This window comes from Lygodium microphyllum, chromosome 10 (assembly GCF_053477565.2).
Source record: "Lygodium microphyllum isolate KBCC chromosome 10, Lygodium_microphyllum_v1.1.10, whole genome shotgun sequence".
NCBI classification, from domain to species: Eukaryota; Viridiplantae; Streptophyta; class Polypodiopsida; order Schizaeales; family Lygodiaceae; genus Lygodium; species Lygodium microphyllum.
In genome coordinates, this window is record NC_141144.1 from 17,028,309 (window position 1) to 17,047,521 (window position 19,213).

The 19,213-nt window shown below is 38.6% G+C and overlaps 1 protein-coding gene across 3 annotated transcripts; it reads left to right on the forward strand.

Annotated features, from left to right (window-relative positions):
* The first annotated feature begins 15,841 nt into the window (after window positions 1–15,841).
* Window positions 15,842–18,737, forward strand: LOC148029747 (uncharacterized). Of its 3 annotated transcripts, none has more exons than XM_087686059.1 (3): window positions 16,191–17,329; window positions 18,018–18,134; window positions 18,244–18,737. In XM_087686059.1, exons 1-3 carry the CDS (start codon window positions 16,659–16,661, stop codon window positions 18,335–18,337), a joined length of 882 nt encoding a protein of 293 aa, XP_087542185.1. In that variant the 5' UTR covers window positions 16,191–16,658; the 3' UTR covers window positions 18,338–18,737. The 3 variants fall into 3 exon arrangements, 2 of the variants coding, with proteins under 2 accessions (XP_087542185.1, XP_087542184.1); XM_087686058.1 differs by having other exon boundaries at window positions 16,192–17,329; window positions 18,255–18,737; XR_015692094.1 differs by lacking the exons at window positions 16,191–17,329; window positions 18,244–18,737 and adding an exon at window positions 15,842–16,164 and having other exon boundaries at window positions 18,018–18,152.
* Window positions 18,738–19,213: the final 476 nt, after the last annotated feature.

Consider the following 19,213-nt stretch of genomic DNA (forward strand, 5'->3'; position numbering starts at 1 on the left):
ATATGCATAGGCATTTACATAATAATGATCAAAAGGCAATTCCAAAGTTAGGAATGAAAGTCAATGTGAAAATTGATTCCCAACAATTGGATGTACTATATTTTCATGCCCTTTGTCTGCCTAGCAGAGACCTTGTTTTATAAGAAAGGATATGTTGCCTTCAATTCTTCTAGAGTCCTCCAAAAACTTTTGTAGATGAATCCTTATCCATGGATCGTTTTTGTAATCATCAAGCCTTCAAGAGGGGTCATCTTCACTGATACTTATGGATGTATCTTTTATGATTCATAATGATATATCTCTCTTTTGGAGGTGCCATTTGGATGGTTGTTTTGTGTTTGTGTTGTGTTAATTTCTATGTGATGAGTTCGTGGTGGCTGAATATTGGATTTGTTTGAGAGCTCTCTTTTCGACTATTTACAGTGATGGTGATTGTGGATAGAAATTTCAAGATGCAAAGATGAAAAATGTCTTGTATCCTTTACGAAGGTGTTATGATTTGCTATTGTTTATAAGAGATGGTGGTTTATTGAAGATGCTAAAGAAGATCGAGTTGAGCTATTTACTGAACTTGTATTCCCTTTTTCTTAGGTCATGAGGATACTCTCTTATTAAGTGTGGGGATATGTTGAATGCTAAAATGACTTGGTTTTTTTGTTGATTTTTGTTGTTTTTGAGGGCTGAATGGTTGAATTTTGATGGATTTTGTGTGACGAGTGATTTTTTTGGAAGTGTTTGAGAGTGTTTTGGATGAGGTTGATTATTTTTTGAAAGCTCATGATTATTTTCAGTAAAGATATGAGGCTATGTGATGATTTGTTAGGTTCTGATGCTTTTTTATAGCTTTTATTTTGTTCTGATTTTATTATGTATGAAGAATGGAGTAATGTTAATGGAATTTGAGAATGTTTGAAAGCTCATTGAATGGTTTTTTATAGTTTGGAGTGGTTTTAGTATGAGTTATGTGGTTCTGATGTTTTCTGTTGACCTTTGTAACCCTCTGTTGAGCTTCTATAGAGCCTTTATTCTTGTTATGTTCTATTCTCTTTTGTATGCCTCTATAAGTGTTCTATGGAATGTATATATGACTTTGGGAAAGTTTTCTAGCCTTGGAAAGAGGTGAATGTAAGTTCAAAAGAGCTCAAGGGAGTGGAAGAAGCAGCTTTTGAAGACTCGAGAGAAGACTAGAGTGAAGTGACAGTGATGAACTATGAAGAGTCACTATAGTGGCTTTGGTGACCTTTCATATCAGACACACCTTTTGGAAGGGACATCCACGACCAAAGAAGGGTTATTGTGAGTAACTATTTAGTATTGTAGTGAGGAGATGATATACTATTGATTGAGAGAGAGAGAGAGAGAGAGAGAGAGAGAGAGAGAGAGAGAGAGAGAGAGTCAGAGATAGCCAATTCTATGCAAGACAATGTATCTACATATGAGAGATTGTGAGAGGAAGCTATAAAAACTTTGAAGATGAATACTATGTGATTTTATTTTCATTCAAAGTGGTGTTTCTCTTGTGTTCTCTTTGTTGGTTGATGAATTCTATGAAGTTACATGAAGATTTCTTGCTTGTGGTGTTCTTTTCCTTGTTATGGTTCTCTAAGGAATGAAACAAAAGCTTTTTGATGATAAAAGATAGATTTTCTTACAGTAGAAATCCATTTTTCTTGGTGTTCCTTTTGGGGCTCCAATTATTGAATAGTTAAGAATGTCTTGAATCTTCTTGCATTCTTAATTCTTATTGAGGATTGGAGTTTCATCATGGAGCATGGACTTCTCTTCAGCCATTATTCAAGGCATTTTTCAAGAATGGCAATTCCATGTCTATTTGGAGGCTTTAAGTGGATTTCCCATCATTGGAGGGTTTATGTGGATTTTCCATCAACTATTGTGATGGAATTTGATCAAGCTCAACATTCTTCTTCATCAAGCATTGAAAAAGATACTTCATCTACACTTTTCAAATCTATCCATTTCCATATATTGAAGCATAACCAATTGCTAAAGGAGAGATTAGGTTGAGTATACCTTCATTTATTGCTTGTAATTTTTAGCATTAATTGACTAACTTTTGTTCCTAAGCATTGAAGATTGAATTTCAATCAGTATGAGATTGATGATTTAGCCTATCAGCTTGTTTGCTTTCATTAATACTTTCCATTATTGATTCATGAATTCAAGTACATTGGTATCTAAAATTTTAAGCAATTCCTTGCATATGTGTTAATTAATCTCTAATTTTTAGTCTTTTACTAATTTTATACATTGATAAACCCAAGAAATTGCAAAAGGTGAGTTTAGTAATTTAGTGAGTCATTGATTACTAAAGGTAAACCTTTCTAAGACCTCATTGATCTTCATTGAGCTTTTAAATTCTTACATATCATTGAATGCCCAAAGATTTTATTTTAGCCATGCATATTATTCTTGATTTTTATAATATTAGCACTCCCATGTATACATACCAACTAAAGAAAAGGGTCAAAGATGGACAAGATGGCAAGACAAAAGAGAGGTGACCCTCCCTTGCTATTTAGGAGTCCGTAGGGGTGCACAACTTGGCCCTGAATGAACTTTGCATACCTTTCAAATTTTGAGAGCCATTTAGGTGCCCTATCCACCATTTATCCCTCCCCATAGGTGGTGGAATATAGAATACCACTTGGGAAATAGTGGAAAAGACTCAAGGATCATTGGCACTAAAACAGGGTAAAATAGGATTGTGAGCATAAGGAATTGTAAGAATTTACAGGTTTACATGTCATACACAAGTGTTTGTATGTTACTTGTAGGATATATAGGTAGAATTTTAATAGCCACATGTGTATCATGATGATCCATGATCATATTTGGTAAAGCAGGGCTTAAACAATGCTATTATAGGTGCATACAAGTTGTTATTTCATTCTAGATAGTTACAAAGAATTAATTGAAGAAATAGATATCTTGATTCTAATAGAGATTTCTTCTGCTCCATTCAAAGAAGATGAAGTTACCTTCAATTCTAGCCAAAAATTTTGGCAAATGGATATGTGAGTCAAAAGTTATGGTCATTTTACTAACAAGTGGTCAATGTAGATAGAGCTAAACAAGGTTTACTATTTTAACTAGGATCTATCCATGACCTGTTTCCAACTTTATATCTCACTAAATCTACCTTACCCCCCCATTATAAGCTTTATATAGAGCCAATAACCAAAGCAATTGAAGGAGTACACCCAAGATATCAACCATTTATTGACATATAGACCTTTACTACTACACCTCCTTCAATAGCAAGAAACAAGAAGTAGGAGCAAGTGCTTGAGAACATGAATGAGGATTTGGCTAACTATCATGCATGGGTTAATTCAACCATAAGAGAAAAAAACCAAGAGAAAAATGTTATGGGCAATAACAATACAAATGACGAGACACGTTGGCCAAGGGATCCTCAAGTTTTGGAACCTAGGGCTAAAGCTAATGTATCCCATGAGTCAAATGAGTATCAACAACTCTCACAAAGGATTGATAGCATGAATGAAGACATCATCCAACAAAATCATACAATAGATTACAAGTTTGAGCAAATGATTACCCATTTTGAAAAGTTTGGTTTGGACAACACAATGACATATTGGATGCAAAGTTTGATCAAATGATTGTAATACTCAATAACTTGGGTAACAAATGGCAAAGTAATTAACCTTCAAAAGACAATGGTGTACCACTTCCAAATGATAATGCAAAGTCTAAAGTAGCCAATCAATTTGTACATTCAACCTATAAGCATAAAAAGTCAAAGAAATAGTTTAGCTCCCTTCCAATTCATGGAATAGGGGAAGAATCAATTATAACTTTTCAAAGAATAATGGATAGCAAGATAATTTTTAGCATGTTGATAGAGATAATGGCATGCATAGATGTGATTCCTTCTACATATAGTTCTATTCCCAGAATACTCAAGTGCCTAAACTAAGGAATGTTCAATGTCAACACATTCATGAATGAGGAACCAAGGAGAGATGATAGATTTCAACATGATGAAGATCTTTATGACATGATGCCACATTATCAACCCAATCAAAATCATTAGTCACATGAGAATACTTCATTTGTTCATCATTCATTTGGCAACAAAAAAAATGAATAGCATTGTTTTATTAACAATCATGGACAACAAACATTTTGCAATTACTCTCATAGACAACAGCCAATCAGTTTACCCCATAATAATGGACAACATTATCACTATGACAAAGAATGTAAGGAAAATGTCAGCATATCTCAATTCAAAGGAGATAACCCCTCGCCCAATGGAATTAGAAAAATAGATCAACAAGCTAGAAATGTGATTTACCCTCTACCCACATAATGATGAAGCAAAGGTATGTTATGCAACCCTACACTTGAAGGGTTATGCACATACATGGCGAAGATATATGAGAAAAACTAAGTAGAATTTTCAAAGCACCTCCTTGAGGAGGTGCTTTGGCATCCTCTATCTCCTAGGCCTCTGGTCCTGTCTCTACAACTGTCTATGTGGCTCTTTGTAGCTTTGAACTACATTGTTCTATACTGTACTATTTTGTTTCTCCCTAGGAAGGTTTAACTTCATAGTCTTTGTAGAGGGAACGTTCTCTTTTGGAACTACGGATTCTCCTTTCTTTGCATGCGTTATTGCAGCCACTTTCAATTCCACCAAATTAGAAGCAGGTTTTTTGGTCTTCTATTGGGTATCACGAGTAGCTTTCACAGAAGCTGGACTTGGACAATCTTTTGGAGTGTGACCTTCTCCTTCGCATTGACTGCATAAGGGTTTGTAATCCACAAACCTTCTAGGGTTTTGATAGTTCGGTGAGATATGACCCTTTTCTCCACATCTCTAATACTCCACCTCTGATCTCTAGCCACCGCTAGACTGTCGTCCTCTGTAACTTTGACAGGGAAACATCCTTGGACCAAAATTTTGTTGGAAACCAGAGTTGCAGCATTGGAATGTGTGCACAAGAGGGAGAAGAGAGCTCAAAGTACAAGAACAAAATCTTGCTTACTAAGTTGCTTAGAGTACAACTTGGGTACACTCTTCCACACTTGGTAGTGACCCATAGGCTGGCCTCTGCCAAGCTAGGGTTAGGGTTTCCCCTGCCCCTAGGGCTATTCACACTCATCTGCCCTTATACTCCCTTGCTTATAGTGGTTTCCTATGCATGTCTTCTAACACCCCCCCTCAGTGCCAGGGTGGCATTGGATTACAAGGCATGTAAGATGTTCCCCCCCTTTTCGGGATGCCTTTATAAATCAAGCTTACAAGGTTGTTTTAGGTAGATGATTTAAAGAGTCAAAACTCACGATCTTCAGATGAATTGGAGGCATAGTTGGCCACCAATTCTTTGGGTATATCAGGAGTGTTGGGGCATTTACTAGTGATATGCCCTATCTTCTTGCATTTGTTACATTTCATCTTCTCGGGATACTTCTTCCAGTAGTTGTTTACAAGATGTCCTTTTTTCTTACACAAAGAACATCTAGTGAGAGCTATATGTACCAATACTTGATCACGGGAAGTTGAAGATGCCTAACTGTTGCTGCTTTCTTTGTGGTTCCTCTTTTCTTCATCCAAACAGGATTGAAATGGTACTTGCCAATGTAGGATCTGGAATGTTGGTGAGAGTGGTTACAAGAGTAGGAAACACATGTTTTACAGCTTTTAGGAGAATAGCAATAGCATCTTCTTCATGTATTGGAGCTTGTATAGAGGCAAGCTGTGCCATAAGTCCCTTCATATGAGAGATGAATTTTCCCAAATCTTCTCTTGATCGATATTCCAAGCTAAAGAATTCAAATTTAAGGAAGATTTTAGTATTTTTACCAGTGGCTCCATAGAGCTTTTCAAGCTCATCCCATTTTTCTTTAGCAGTGTTTAGTTGATCAACATGATGAATTAGGGATTCATCTAAGTGTAACATTATGATTGCTTGAGCACGTTGGTCATCCTCTATATCAACCAGATTTGTAGATTCTACAACTCTATTGCCTTGAATGAGAGGCCAATACCCTCTTTCCATCATTTTGTATTTTATAAGTACATGCCATGGGTGGAAATCTTTGCCATCAAACTTTCGAATTTGAGGATGGACATCAGCATATGTTGTGGTCATTGGGAAGACCTTACCACTTGTTAGGACAAGGGCAATGTCTAGTCCCTTACAAATTTTCCACTGTATGCGGAAGCAAATCAGACAATTTGAAATCAAAGTTGCAATGAAGAGAAAGGCTGAAAATCATATAAATGTAATATTTCAAAGTATGACTGTGGTGGTATTTTCTTATATGCAAACTTATTTCGAGGTTTAATAGTCTTTTTAGGTTTTAATGAAGTAAACCTAGATTGGACTTCAGGTTCCTCCTTGTGGTATGGCTTAGTGGATGAAGCTTGTGTTGGACAAGGTTGGTCTATGATCTCAATGCTTGTTGCTGATGATTCCGAGGAGAGTACAATGACACTCATCCTTTTGATTTCATTGACCAGTGTACTTGAAAGAAAGTCACTCATAGTATGCAATACACTTCTAGTGTATGATGGTCTATGTGTTTATAATTGTACACATAACCTTACAACAATATACGAAGAGGAATAAAAAACTCACTAGATTTTAGTGAATACCCAGCAAGCAAATGATTAGATGATTCATGATTAGTGTTTAGAAACACTAATGTCAAGCTTAGTGAAATGCTTGAATGAAACTCGGTTGGAAGTCGGCTTCCCAATGCACTTAGTGATGTCCATTGAGCATGCCCAAGAGCTTTTGAATCTCGAATAAGCTTCAGAGAATATACTTCAGTGATTAGAATCACTGTTAATGAAGCTCAGAGTGAAAAAAATGACAAAATGTCAAGCTTAGAGCTTACTGGCTATGGCTGCCACAAGATACACAGTTAGGGTTTGGTAGAGATCTCTCTCTGTGCGAGGAATTTCTGGAAGCCCTCTTGTGGGAGGATGGCCCACTAGGGGGGCTATCAAAGCCCTATGGTGGTGGCTGTGATTGCGTCGCCTGTTGCCCACGCCACACCTGAAGACGCCACGCTGTCAGAAACTGTGCCATTTCTGGGATTTTGACAATGCTGCCCATGATGTCGACTAATCCCAAGGTTTATCATGCCAGTTTGATTCATCCTGGGATAGGAAAGAAGTTCTTAGAAGAAACCAGAAGGAGATATGGCCTCCTTTGTCCTCCCCAAGTCCTCCAATGGAGGTAGGTTGCAGGCAGCTATGTAGGAAAGAAGGATAAGATGAAAGAGGTAAAGGCTCATGTGCACTTAGTGATAGCTGAGGTTGAGGGAAGCTGAGAAGATCAGAGATGTCTCTGATACCATGTTGGAAACCAGAGTTGCAGCATTGGAATGTGTGCATAAGAGGGAGAAGAGAGCTAAAAGTACAAGAACAAAATCTTGCTTACTAAGTTGCTTAGAGTACAACTTGGGTACACTCTCCCACACTTGATAGTGACCCATAGGTTGTTTATATAGCCTCTACCAAGCTAGGGTTAGGATTTCCCCTACCCCTAGGGCTATTCACACTCATCTGCCCTTATACTCCCTTGCTTATAGTGGTTTCCTATGCCTGTCTTCTAACAAATTTGGACCGAACTCCCTAGGCTTTGGTCCAATGTCCTATGTTGTCATTTTGGATTCCAATAAGTTGAATCTTGCATCTTCATCTTTATTTCTTCTTTCATGCATCTCTTTCAGAGAGTAGATATCCTCTGTATGGTTCTTCCTCAAATAGTATGAACAAAAGGCTCCAAGAATGGTTGATTTTCGGGTACATTCAATGGCTAAATGTCCCACTTGATGGCACTTTTCACACCAATATTAGAACGCATCACATCTCTCCCACTTACTGCAAGAGTGGATATATTGGCGGTATTCACCTTCAACGTCTATAGATATTCTATAATCACATCCATAAGCTCTTTCTTGATACTTGTTGCGATTGAGTTGAATAGGTAATCCTTCAGATTTTCACCTTCTAGAGTACTTGTAGTAGGGTTTTGGGAAGCTTCTATAATCACTGCATACATTGGTTGGGTTGATCCAGAGGTTCCTCTGTTTTGGTTCTAATTCAGAGCTCCTATTGAGACTTGGGGTTGTTGATTCCAATGGGTAGGATTCCACTGTTGTTGTGGTTGAACCATCATTTGAGGCACTGTCATCTACATCCATTGTGGATTAGGTGCATTGTACTGTAGCACTGTTTGCATCTGGGGGTAGGGATAGGGATAGGGAACTATCCCTGGGATTGCATTTGGTAGGTATACCATTTGTGGCATGGGAGGAGGTAAGACTCCTCTTCTTGAGGTCATTGCCAACCTTGCTTCAACTTCTTCATGCATTCTTGCACCCTCCACTATAGCTTGTAGATTGACTAGTATTCTCAATTCCATGAACTTGTGAGCTTCGAATTGTAGACCTCTGAGGAAAACTCCCTTCTAGATGCCTTCATCCATATGATAGTTAGTCCATCTCTTCAGTATGGATTCCATTCGCGAGACATAAGCTTTTACTCTTTCTCCAAAGGATTGACTTAGGTTCATGAACTCCTCTCACATCCGCTCTTCAAAACCTTCTCGCCTGAATTTAGTGAGGAAAGCCAACTTTAGGTTGTCCCATGTGCCAAAAGTTTCGGATGCTTGTCTCCCATACCACTGAAACACCACACCTTTGAAAGTGGCGGGGAATATTGCTAACCAATGCTCGGGGGTTCTAGTATTGTTAGCCACACATGCTACCATAAACTCTGCTACATGAAGATTAGGATCTTCATTGTACTCTCCCTTAAAAATGGGCAATGTGACTATATTTACTGGCCTGTCATTGATATTTTTAGGACGGATTTGAGTAGGAAGGGAACCTTGAGTTGCCATGAGGACTTCTGTAAAGAGTGCTTTTAAGGCGTCAAAGGAGGCTTCTGCTGCAAGCTTGTTCTTGGCCTTGATTTTTGCCTTCTCTCTTCTCACATACCTCTGGACTCATTCTAGTGCTTGCCTCTTGATTGCATCATTCATCAAGGGGTTGGCTCCAACCACTTGGTTTCTACTCAACAAAATAGAATTAGAGGGGGCTTCAGTCTCTGAAGTACTCTTTGGCCAACATATCTTCTAATTCTTGCTTTTCTATGTCTCTGAATTCAGCCTTCAAGCTGCTACAGAGGGGAAGGTATTCTGTTCTGAAGGTATCAAAACTCATTCTTCTAAGGATTGTTGTGAAATCATCATAGTAATGCCAACTTCTGATGGTTTTAATAGTGTATGTTGTGAAGAATACTCTATCCACCAACTTCCAATGGGTTGCTAATTGGGCAAATAGGAGATTGTCATTGCACCATGCATCCCATGTGTCCTGCTATTGAGCAACCACAAATAAATTCCAACTATTTTCTTTCTTGCTTTCGTGAACTTCCACTGACCACAACTCCTAAATCTTCTTCATGATATCCCACTTGATGATATCTGAAAAATTCTCAATGAATGTTAGATCTTTCATGGATGGTTATTCTCTCTATTTTTGCACTTCAGTTCGTTCCTAAACAATTTGCCACTAAGGTGCACATCTCTGTTGCTTCAACAGAAAGAGGAAATAGTCCACCACTTAGAGGCTACATCATGATGGTAATATTTTTCGGCCATTGTGGGATGAACTTCTTGTGGAAAGTGTCTTTGGTAATAAGAATATCCAATTCTTCAATGGTTGAAGAAACTTTGCAAGAATCCATTGAATTCTTCTTTTCTTGGAATGCTATTTCCTTCATTTTCAGCCTCTTTTGATGCTTGTTGATAGCAATTTTCCCCGACTGTGCATAAAAACATGGAGCCCCAAAAGGGACACCAAGGAAAAGGGGTTCCTACTGCAAGAAAATCTATCTTTTATCATAAATAAGCTTTTGTTTCATTCTTTAGCAAACCACAACAAGGCAAAGAACACCACGAGCAAGAAATCTTCATGCAGCATCATAGAAACAATCTCCCACGGCTTTAACTTCAACAAAATTGATCATGCTCTTCATATTCTTCATAGAATTCATCAATCGAAAAAGAGAATACAAGAGAAACACCACTTTTAATGGAAATAAAATCACATAGTATTCATATTCAAAGTTTTTACAGCTTCCTCTCTCATAATCTCTCATATGTAGATACATTGTCTTGCATAGAATTGGCTATGTATGACTCTCTCTCTCTCTCTCTCTCTCTCTCTCTCTCAATCAATCAATCAATCAATCAATAATATATCATCTCCTCACTACAATACTCAATAATCACTCACAATAACCCTTCTTTGGTTGTGGAGGCCCCTTCCAAAAGGTGTGTCTGATATGAAAGGTCACCAGAGCCACTTCAATGACTCTTCATAGCTCATCACTATCACTTCACTCCAATCTTCTCTTGAGTCTTCAACAGCTGCTTCTTCCACTTCCTTGAGCTCTTTTGAACTTACATTCACCTCTTTCCAAGGCTAGAGAACTTTCCCAAAGTCACACATACATTCCACATAACACTTATAGAGTCATACAGAACATAACATAACATAATAGGAACAAAGGCTCTACACAAGCTCAACATAAAACATTAGAACCACATAACTCATACTAAAACCACTTAAAACTATCAAAAACCATTCAATGAGCTTTCAAACATTCTCAACTTCCATTAATCATTACTCCATCCTTCATACAGAAGAAAATCAAAACAAAACAGAATCTATCAGAAAGCATAAGAACCTATTAGATTATCACAAAGCCTCATATCTTTACTGTAAATCATCATGAGCTTCCAAAACATAATCAACCTCATCCAAAATACTCTCAAATATTTCCAAAACAATCAATCATCACACAAAATCCATCAAAATTCAACCATTTAGCCCTAAAAAACAATAAAAATTCAACAAAAAAAACCAAGTCATTTCAACATTCAACAATAATCCAATAAGAGAAAAATATCACAAATCTTGATAGGTTACTTCAATGTTGATCAATTCTTCATGGTATGGCCTTGCTCTTACTTCCCTTGAGTAACACACTTAATAATCCCCATGATTTGAACCTAAATTGATCAAACATGTAAAAAAATTTGTGGTTTCCTTATTTTTTCCCAAAGTGGAAAGACAAGAGTACTCCAAATCTTGTTGAGATTCTTCAATGTTAGATCTATGTTGCGCATGGAAGCTTGCACTTTGCTTCATAAAGCCAAAGAGCACAAATACCCTCTCAAATCTTCAAGAAATTGCCAAAATTTCCATGCTATCTTGAAACTACCATAGCTAGGGTTTCCAAGGTTCACCAATGACTCAAAAAGAAGGGAAGAAGCTTGAATGTAGCAACCAACGACTCTTGATGAGAGAGTCATGAGCTTGATTTGAGCACTATAAGAGGTATAGGAGCCATGGCTTAACCAAATGATGATGTGGCCTACTATAATTCAACACAAATCACGCTGAATGATCTCCATGTCCTCTTGAATGCCATGCCTTGAAACCAAGGCAAAGGGGTATTCCATAGCTAGTGTTCAAGGCAAGGAAGACGCCTATGCCATTCTTAGAGCTAAAAGTGGAAGGGGAACAAAGATTGAAGCAAATAACTCCATGGAAGCTTGCATACAAAATCTTGAGAGAAAGAGGAAAAACTCTTGATTAGTAAAAAGTAACCATTCTTAGACTTTTCATAATCTCTGTTAACTTCAATTAGACCAAGAACCTCCAAAACATGCCTCTTATTGACCATGAGCTGCTAAAATGTCCAAGAAATTGCCATTCTTCTTCAGATCTTCTCCAAGATTCTTGAAGATAGTCACAACTTAATGTAGAGAACCTCGAGTAGTCACTATTTAAACTGTAACAGGATCTATGACCAATATTTAACTCTAGTTACCCTACAATGGTGCTAGTAACTAGATCAAAGCTTGAAAATGACATTGCCAATGGATTTAAAAAAAAGGATCTGATACCATTGAAATGAACTTTGCCTATCTTGAATTAAAATAACCAAGAAATCAAGAAAACACAGGCGAAACAACTAGCCATAGCCATGCCATAGCTAAACTTTGCATTAAACTACAGCATAGGGTAGCTATAATTGAATTGAATCAAGGTACAATAAGAATCAAGATGAGAGGTTGCTATAAGAAATCTACCCCTTGCAATGGTGGGCATTGAGTATCCATCCTCAATGGTGGTGGGGAAGGTATGAAACCCTCAAGCTCCAAGAATGGAGAAGTTTACAAATGAATTGTGTAAAAGATGTTTACATTGGCACCCTCTTGCCTTTTTATACCCAAGCCAAAAATTAGCTATAACTCTATGACATAAATAATTATAATATTAACTATACAATGTATATTCATTACATTACATAATAGAATATTTATTATGCCTAATAACATAATCATAACCTTAATAATATACTATAGTAATATATACTATATAGACATAATAATCATGTTTAAATATAGATAGATAGATGTCTAGACACACACCCTCCCCTTATAAATATTATCATTATAGCATAAAGTTGATAGTATTGTCATAGTATTACAGGCCATAAAGTGAAGTTTCCTATGTAAAAATAAGTGGCAAGCTGAATATTTATCTTAGTATTGGTGGCCCTATGAACATGAACACCTAGCTACCCCATTACGTATAGTTTCATAAAACAATTGGGCTAATCGCCTCAATTGTACAATGAGTAGCATCTTAAATTGAAGATGGTTAGAAAGACCCTTTAAAAATGCAACTTGAGCTCAAACATTGTTATGCGAGGTTTGAGGTGGCCAATTTGGAGTTTTCTTTACATATATAAGCTACAAGATGCTCTGCTAATGTGTGTGTGTGTGTGTGTGTGTGTGTGTGAGTGAGTTGAAATTGGGAGGGGTGCTTGCAAGGGGGGTTGATGCACGATTTTGTGAACACCCATCCCATTAACTTTGAATGAGTTTGCCAATTGTACAAACAAATATTGTCTTAATCGTCGTATTAGTTTGCTTATATTGAGAAACTCTTAGGTTCAAAATATTGAAGTCTCACCACATTCAATGGGTGTTTGGTCCCCATTTCCCAATCACACTAATCGCACTTTAGAAACAACTAGACACGATGATTTCCTTCTTCATTCATGGAAAGTAATCCCCTAACTTCCCTATAAAAACCCCCAATCAAACCTTGTAAATATTGCCCATCCTGAAACCTTATGGCACATTATAGAGTCCTAGGTAAATGAAAATAGCATGGTCTTGTCAAGTGCTATACATTTTCATTAAATCATGGAGAGTTCTTTACCATAGACTTTTGACTTTTGAACAAACGCCATGTTTCTACACAACTAAATAATCATAATGACATGGTCTTATGGAATAATTGTAACACGGGAATGGGAAAGCTACATCATATTTGGGTATAGATTAGAGGTGGTATTAGTGTAGCTCTATGGAATCATTGGTACTTGTTGGTTGGCCAAAACACATGCTATAAATTTTTCTATCCTTGATTCAGACAATTTCATAGGAGAAAAAAGAAAAGAGAGGCTTTGCACACTTGTGCCAAAGAGAGAGAGAGAGAGAGAGAGAGGGAGAGAGAGAGAGAGAGAGAGAGAGAGAGAGAGAGAGAGAGAGAGAGAGAGAGAGAGAGAGAGAGAGAGAGAGAGAGAGAGAGAGAGAGAGAGAGAGAGAGAGAGAGAGAGGTCTATCTGTACTTGTTGCCTGCTGCCAGCGTCTCATCCACCTCTTCATCATGTTTACCCTTTCGCAATTTTATGTGAAAGATCAAGGGTTTTAAATTGTTCACAATAACCCCCATACTCTCTCTCTCTCCAATCTCACAGGCCCAGTCTTTGGACCCCCCATATCCATGCTTGTCTTTATGTGATTTGGTGTGTCAGCACCCATCTTTTGTTGCATTTTTGCCAAAGAAGTACAACTATAGATGTCTTGAATAGTTAAATCTTGTGTACCATATTCAATCTACAACTTGGGAGGATGCATATGAGCAATTTAGGTTCCACGTAAGCACAAGGCTTCCTGATGCTTGCAACATCTTCAAATTCCAATCAAAGGAATTCACATAGAAACATCCATCGATGATCAACATTCTTCTGCCTAGATCCATTCTAGTAGCTTACATGATTGATTAGTATCCTCTAACCATTGGTTTGTTAAGATCTATGCTTTTTTTTCTCCTTGCCAAATTGTGGTGATGGCCATATAGAGTTTGCTCCTACAAAATACTCTCTCTTGTTTGGATATTTGGCTACCATTAGGGTTGAGACCTTAGGAGTCAACCCGTAAGAGTGACACCTAGCAAGTTGGCAATTGAATCTTTTTATTGAGGCGAGTTGTGTATAACACTTTTTAAGTAGTTAAACTATATACATCATACAAAACACAAACAAAAGATTTGGACCATTTTGATATTCTTATCACCTAGATTTAGTCATATATGTAGGGCTTGCAAAGCAGTGATAATGAGGGGTCAATAGAATAACACACAAGGATGCATTGTTTTGAGGATTTACAAAGTTGAAAATAAAAAAATATTTACATGGATCCTCACATTAAATATATACTTAATATGCAAGAATGTGTGTGTGTGTGTGTGTGTGCAAACACACACATTGAGTTCCCTAGACTTGTTGATGTGATTAATGCATGATCATACCGGGGGGGGGGGGGGGGGGGGGGTGTGTTCTTCTCCATGTTTTAGGGAAGAATACATGGTACCCAAAAGATGTGAAACTATTGATACATAGCCAACTTTATAATAACACATTTTTGCACAAAGCTTAATTGACAATTTGGCAATAGAGTGACACTAAAGGATGGATTGTTTGAAGGTTTTTAGAAAATTAAGATATAAAAAGTATGGATTGTTTGACTCACACAAAACCTACACTTACTACCTAAGAATTTGTACCATTGTTTAACTCACAAAAAACCTATAGCTAATACCTAAGAATTTAGACGGTCCAATGTTTGACTCACATTAATTCTATATTTAAAATGTAAGAATCTATGTCATGGCTTAAAGTGGATAAAAAACATGTGCCTTTCGGGTAAAACTTTTACCAAATTAGAATGTGGTACATTTTACTTTTTGACCCCTAGCACATGTAAGCAAGGTGGTTTATGCCTCCTACTCTGGTAAGTTGCCTTTTATGTCTCCTAAGTCGTCACTAGTAAGTTACCTTTTACCTCTCCTTAGTCCTTACACATGAGTTACACTAATGGGTTAATCTAGAGAGTCTTCATGGTCCTTGGATAGTTACACCAATAGGTTAATCTATGGAGTCGTCACTATCATTACAAAGTTACCTTTTACCTCTCTTGAGTCCTTACAAAGTTACACTAATGGGTGAATCTATGGAGTTTTCATGGTCCTTACACAGATCCACTATTAGCTTAACCTATGGGGGGGGGGGGGGGGGGGGTGACTTGGTGAGTTATCGTTTACTGAGTCCTTGCAAAAGGTTAATCAATGGAGTCCTGTTCATGGTCTGTCCACCGATGGGTTGACTCTTTACATGAATTGGCAACTCAAGCTCTTCTGAACATTTAACGCCATTTACAATCTCTATGGCTAGACAGGCTCCCGGTCTATGCCCCTTGAAAGGCTGTCAAATCTTGTCCTAGGTCCCCCTCAAACTTTGGCGTCATGTCTCATCCTAGCAGGCTACAATCTATTGGTATTAATTAAATATTGCATACCCTTTTGGGTACACCCTATGGTCCGTATCCCATCCTAGCCCTAGCTACTCTTTATTGATATATATTAACTATTGCTTACTTTTTTGGGTAATACCCCAGGGCCTATACTCTCCCAGCCGGATGTATAACTTGTGGAATATGAAGGGAGTGCAGAGGAAGCAAGGAATAATGGCAATTGGTATTAGCTCATGGGAGATGCAGACAAAGAGAAGCAAAAGACGATTATATGCTGGATGTCGGGCTCTTCCCGACTCCCGAGCAGGGGAAGATCACGAGAGAGAGAGGGCTCCCTGAGTTCGAGGACAAAGGAGAGGGCTCAGGCATGGCAGACTGGCAGTGACCCCAGGAAAAGAAGGCTATTATGATGAGTAGAAGAAGGAAGGCCTCTCCAATCGATGATAGTCGATACTGGTAACTGCAGCCATGGCAGGTTTGAAAAGCTTACTGAATTGTTTTATCCTTGCTTTCCAATCTGGTCCAGAGAAATGTCTATCAATCTTGAAAGAGAGACAGAGAGAGAGGATTTTACTGCCAGTTCCCTATGCTCTGAGCAATCTATTGGGGATTGATTCGAGGGCATGGGAATGCATAGGCGTGTGAGAAGTCAGGACTGGCTATGGTCTGCAGTCCTTTTTGAGAGAGAGAGAGAGAGAGAGCACGCCAGACAAAATGTTTGGGGACAGACTCCCCCCCCCCCCCCCCCCCCTTACCCCTTGACTCTTTCGGGGCAAGAGCGCGCGCGCGCGCGCGCACACACACACTGTACACACACACACACACACACACACATTCTCACGTTTATCTCGTCTCTGACTGATTGGCCGCCTGATGTAGCTTCTGTCCAGACTCGGTTGCCCCTTTCAGCAAAGAAAAAGAAGAGACAAACGAACCCAAACTAGAAACGTTACCTGATAGCTCTAGTGCATGGCTTCCTTCCATGCATCCGCTGAGGCTTTCTCAGATCAGGACCCCCGCAGTCGCATACCATCATTGCACCAGTGGTCCTCTAATGCAGAGAGCTCCACTACTTGCTCTGATGCAGAGAACTCCACCTCTTGCTCTGATGACAATGATTGTGCCCCTTATGTTCTAGGAGCGACAAGCTTGTCGCAAGAGACATCACGAGAGGATGAGGGTGCATTGACCCAAGGGCGAGAAAGCTATAGCCTTGGCGTTTCCGTGAACCAATGGGGATGTGATGTAGAGAGCAGTGCCACCTCCTCTATAGGGGCTGACAGCCCGGCCTTGCACAAAGTGGCATGTGAAGACTCTTTGAAGGTGGAAGGTGGAGATTTAGGTTTTGATTGTGGAGAGCGGAAATCCTCCTCTTCAGCTAGGGAGGGCAAGCAAGGCTCCGAGGATAAGTATGGAAGCCCAAAACCTGCATTAGATGTGGACTTGGAGAAAGGCCACACAGGAAGCCAATCTGATGGGTTCAATAATGAACCATGCAATCAATGCAGAGTGTGCCACTTGCCTGTTCAAGGTTATGACACATTAGAAGGTGCCATAGAACTTGGATGCAAGTGTAAGAATGGTTTAGCTATAGCTCATCGTCGATGTGCCGAAGCCTGGTTCAAAGTCAAGGGTGATCGGTAAGCTTTTTCGATTGGCCTCTTCTTTGCACAGGCTTTATGAGCTTTCAGGCTGGTGCTAAGTTTTGGTAGATTCTGTTTGCACTGGCACTCCGTGATTCCACATGTCTTATCACATGCATTTTGCTGTCTCTTTCAAAAACAATTGACTGGTACAATCACACATCATGCAGCAATGATCGCTCAGTAGTTATATGCAGCACAAGCTGCATTGGCCACTTTCGGAGAGTGCAATTGTTGATTGTTTGATTTAGAGAGAGAGAGAGAGAGAGAGAGAGAGAGAGAGAGAGAGAGATACTTTCCTCTGTATGTAGCCCTGACAAGCCTTTTGGAGCAAGAGTTTGAGCAGCTAAGGTTGACGTTTATGAGATGCTTTTAATAGTTCTGCAGGCTGGTTTTTCTGAATACGGTGCATTCCAGTGAGGCTGTTTACTCTGATTTCTGTGATCCGTGAACTTCTTGTGTAGAGTATCAATGCAGTTGCTCCAAAAGTCTTGCATGATTATAATGATACTTAAGGTGGAGTGATGGGACTCCCATTATGTTTCTAGATAAGAATGCCACTCTTTGTACTTACAATTGCTACATTGGTGAATTTATACAACAACATGGTTATATAAGCGGCACGATTTAGAATTTCATGAGAGACTCACACTCCTTAACTTATGCAGTTTATTTTTTGATGCAGCATCTGTGAAATCTGTGGTGCCATTGCTCGAAATGTTGCTGGTGTCGAAGATGCACATTTCTTGGATTATTGGAATGGTCTGGACGCCAACATATCTATTCTAAGTCCACCACAGAGGTGTTGGGGAAACCAATCTCTCTTTAATTCTATGTTGATCTGCTTAATTTTTGCTTTGATTCTCCTCTGGTTGCTCAGAGTGACACTATTCTGAACGTGAATGTGCAAGGGCTTTGACAGCTTGGAACAGCAATGTGCACGGTTGGCTTTACCGCGGTTTGCAAATTCAATTACTTGTGGTGTCTTGGAAATGGCCTATTTAGCATGCTGTGAAATGCTTGGTTGGTGGATATGAAGGCAGTAGAGCTGGAGGTGCCTCAGATTTATTTTGCATTGCCTCTGTGCCATGACCACTTCCTTATTGAAAGTGAAGTAGCAAAGCTTGGATAACATGCCAAATACCATTTTGTTCATTTTGGCAGTGTGGCTCCTTCTAGCACTGGAGTCGTTATGGATGCCTTTAGACGGATATTGGTGTTCACTTTGTTTTCTTCACATACTTGTATTAGCACACACCCTACTCTTTTAATTGCTGTATGCTATATAGTATTTAGATATATCTTTCCAACCCATCACACATTGTAGGACATTCTACACCCACGGTCATGGCAGCCCAATGGGTCCTTTTACTCATGTTGGGAATTGAGTTAACTTCCTAGGTTTTGTGTTACTAAACATGGTTAGAGCTATCTAAATGAAGTTGCTAGCGTGAGGCATTGAGGTAGTTCCAATCAAGATTTCCATGTAGATGAATTGCAGCTAAGTACTTCCACCGGAGTTATGCATAATACTTAAAATGGTTTTGAGTTTAGAAAGTGGGTGGCTTGATATGCACTAACTTTTAAAAAAACATCGAATAGTATATTTATTTTTCTATTAAAAATGTCGCATGGCAAACAAGTGCACTAAGAAGTTGATGGGACTAATTTAGTAAACATCTTTTTTTTTTTTGCATGCTTGTTGTATATTTATTGGACGTTTGTTTGGATGATGATACATTTTGTGGAGGCTTGAATGGAACAAAAGTTATATGCACATCCAAACATATAAATAATATTACTTGGCCAGGTTTTTGACTTATCAATATATGTCTAGCATGTTGTCAAATTTAGAAATGAGTTCCCAAAGTGATGGCCTAT

What these genes read in the sequence shown, in the direction of transcription:
- LOC148029747 (XM_087686058.1), top strand. Translation starts at nt 16,659, where the DNA reads ATGGCTTCCTTCCATGCATCCGCTGAGGCTTTCTCAGATCAGGACCCC. An exon ending in TTCAAAGTCAAGGGTGATCG is followed by an intron (nt 17,330 to 18,017) that starts GTAAGCTTTTTC and finishes TTTTTGATGCAG; the next exon opens with CATCTGTGAAATCTGTGGTG. An exon ending in ATTCTAAGTCCACCACAGAG is followed by an intron (nt 18,135 to 18,254) that starts GTGTTGGGGAAA and finishes GGGCTTTGACAG; the next exon opens with CTTGGAACAGCAATGTGCAC.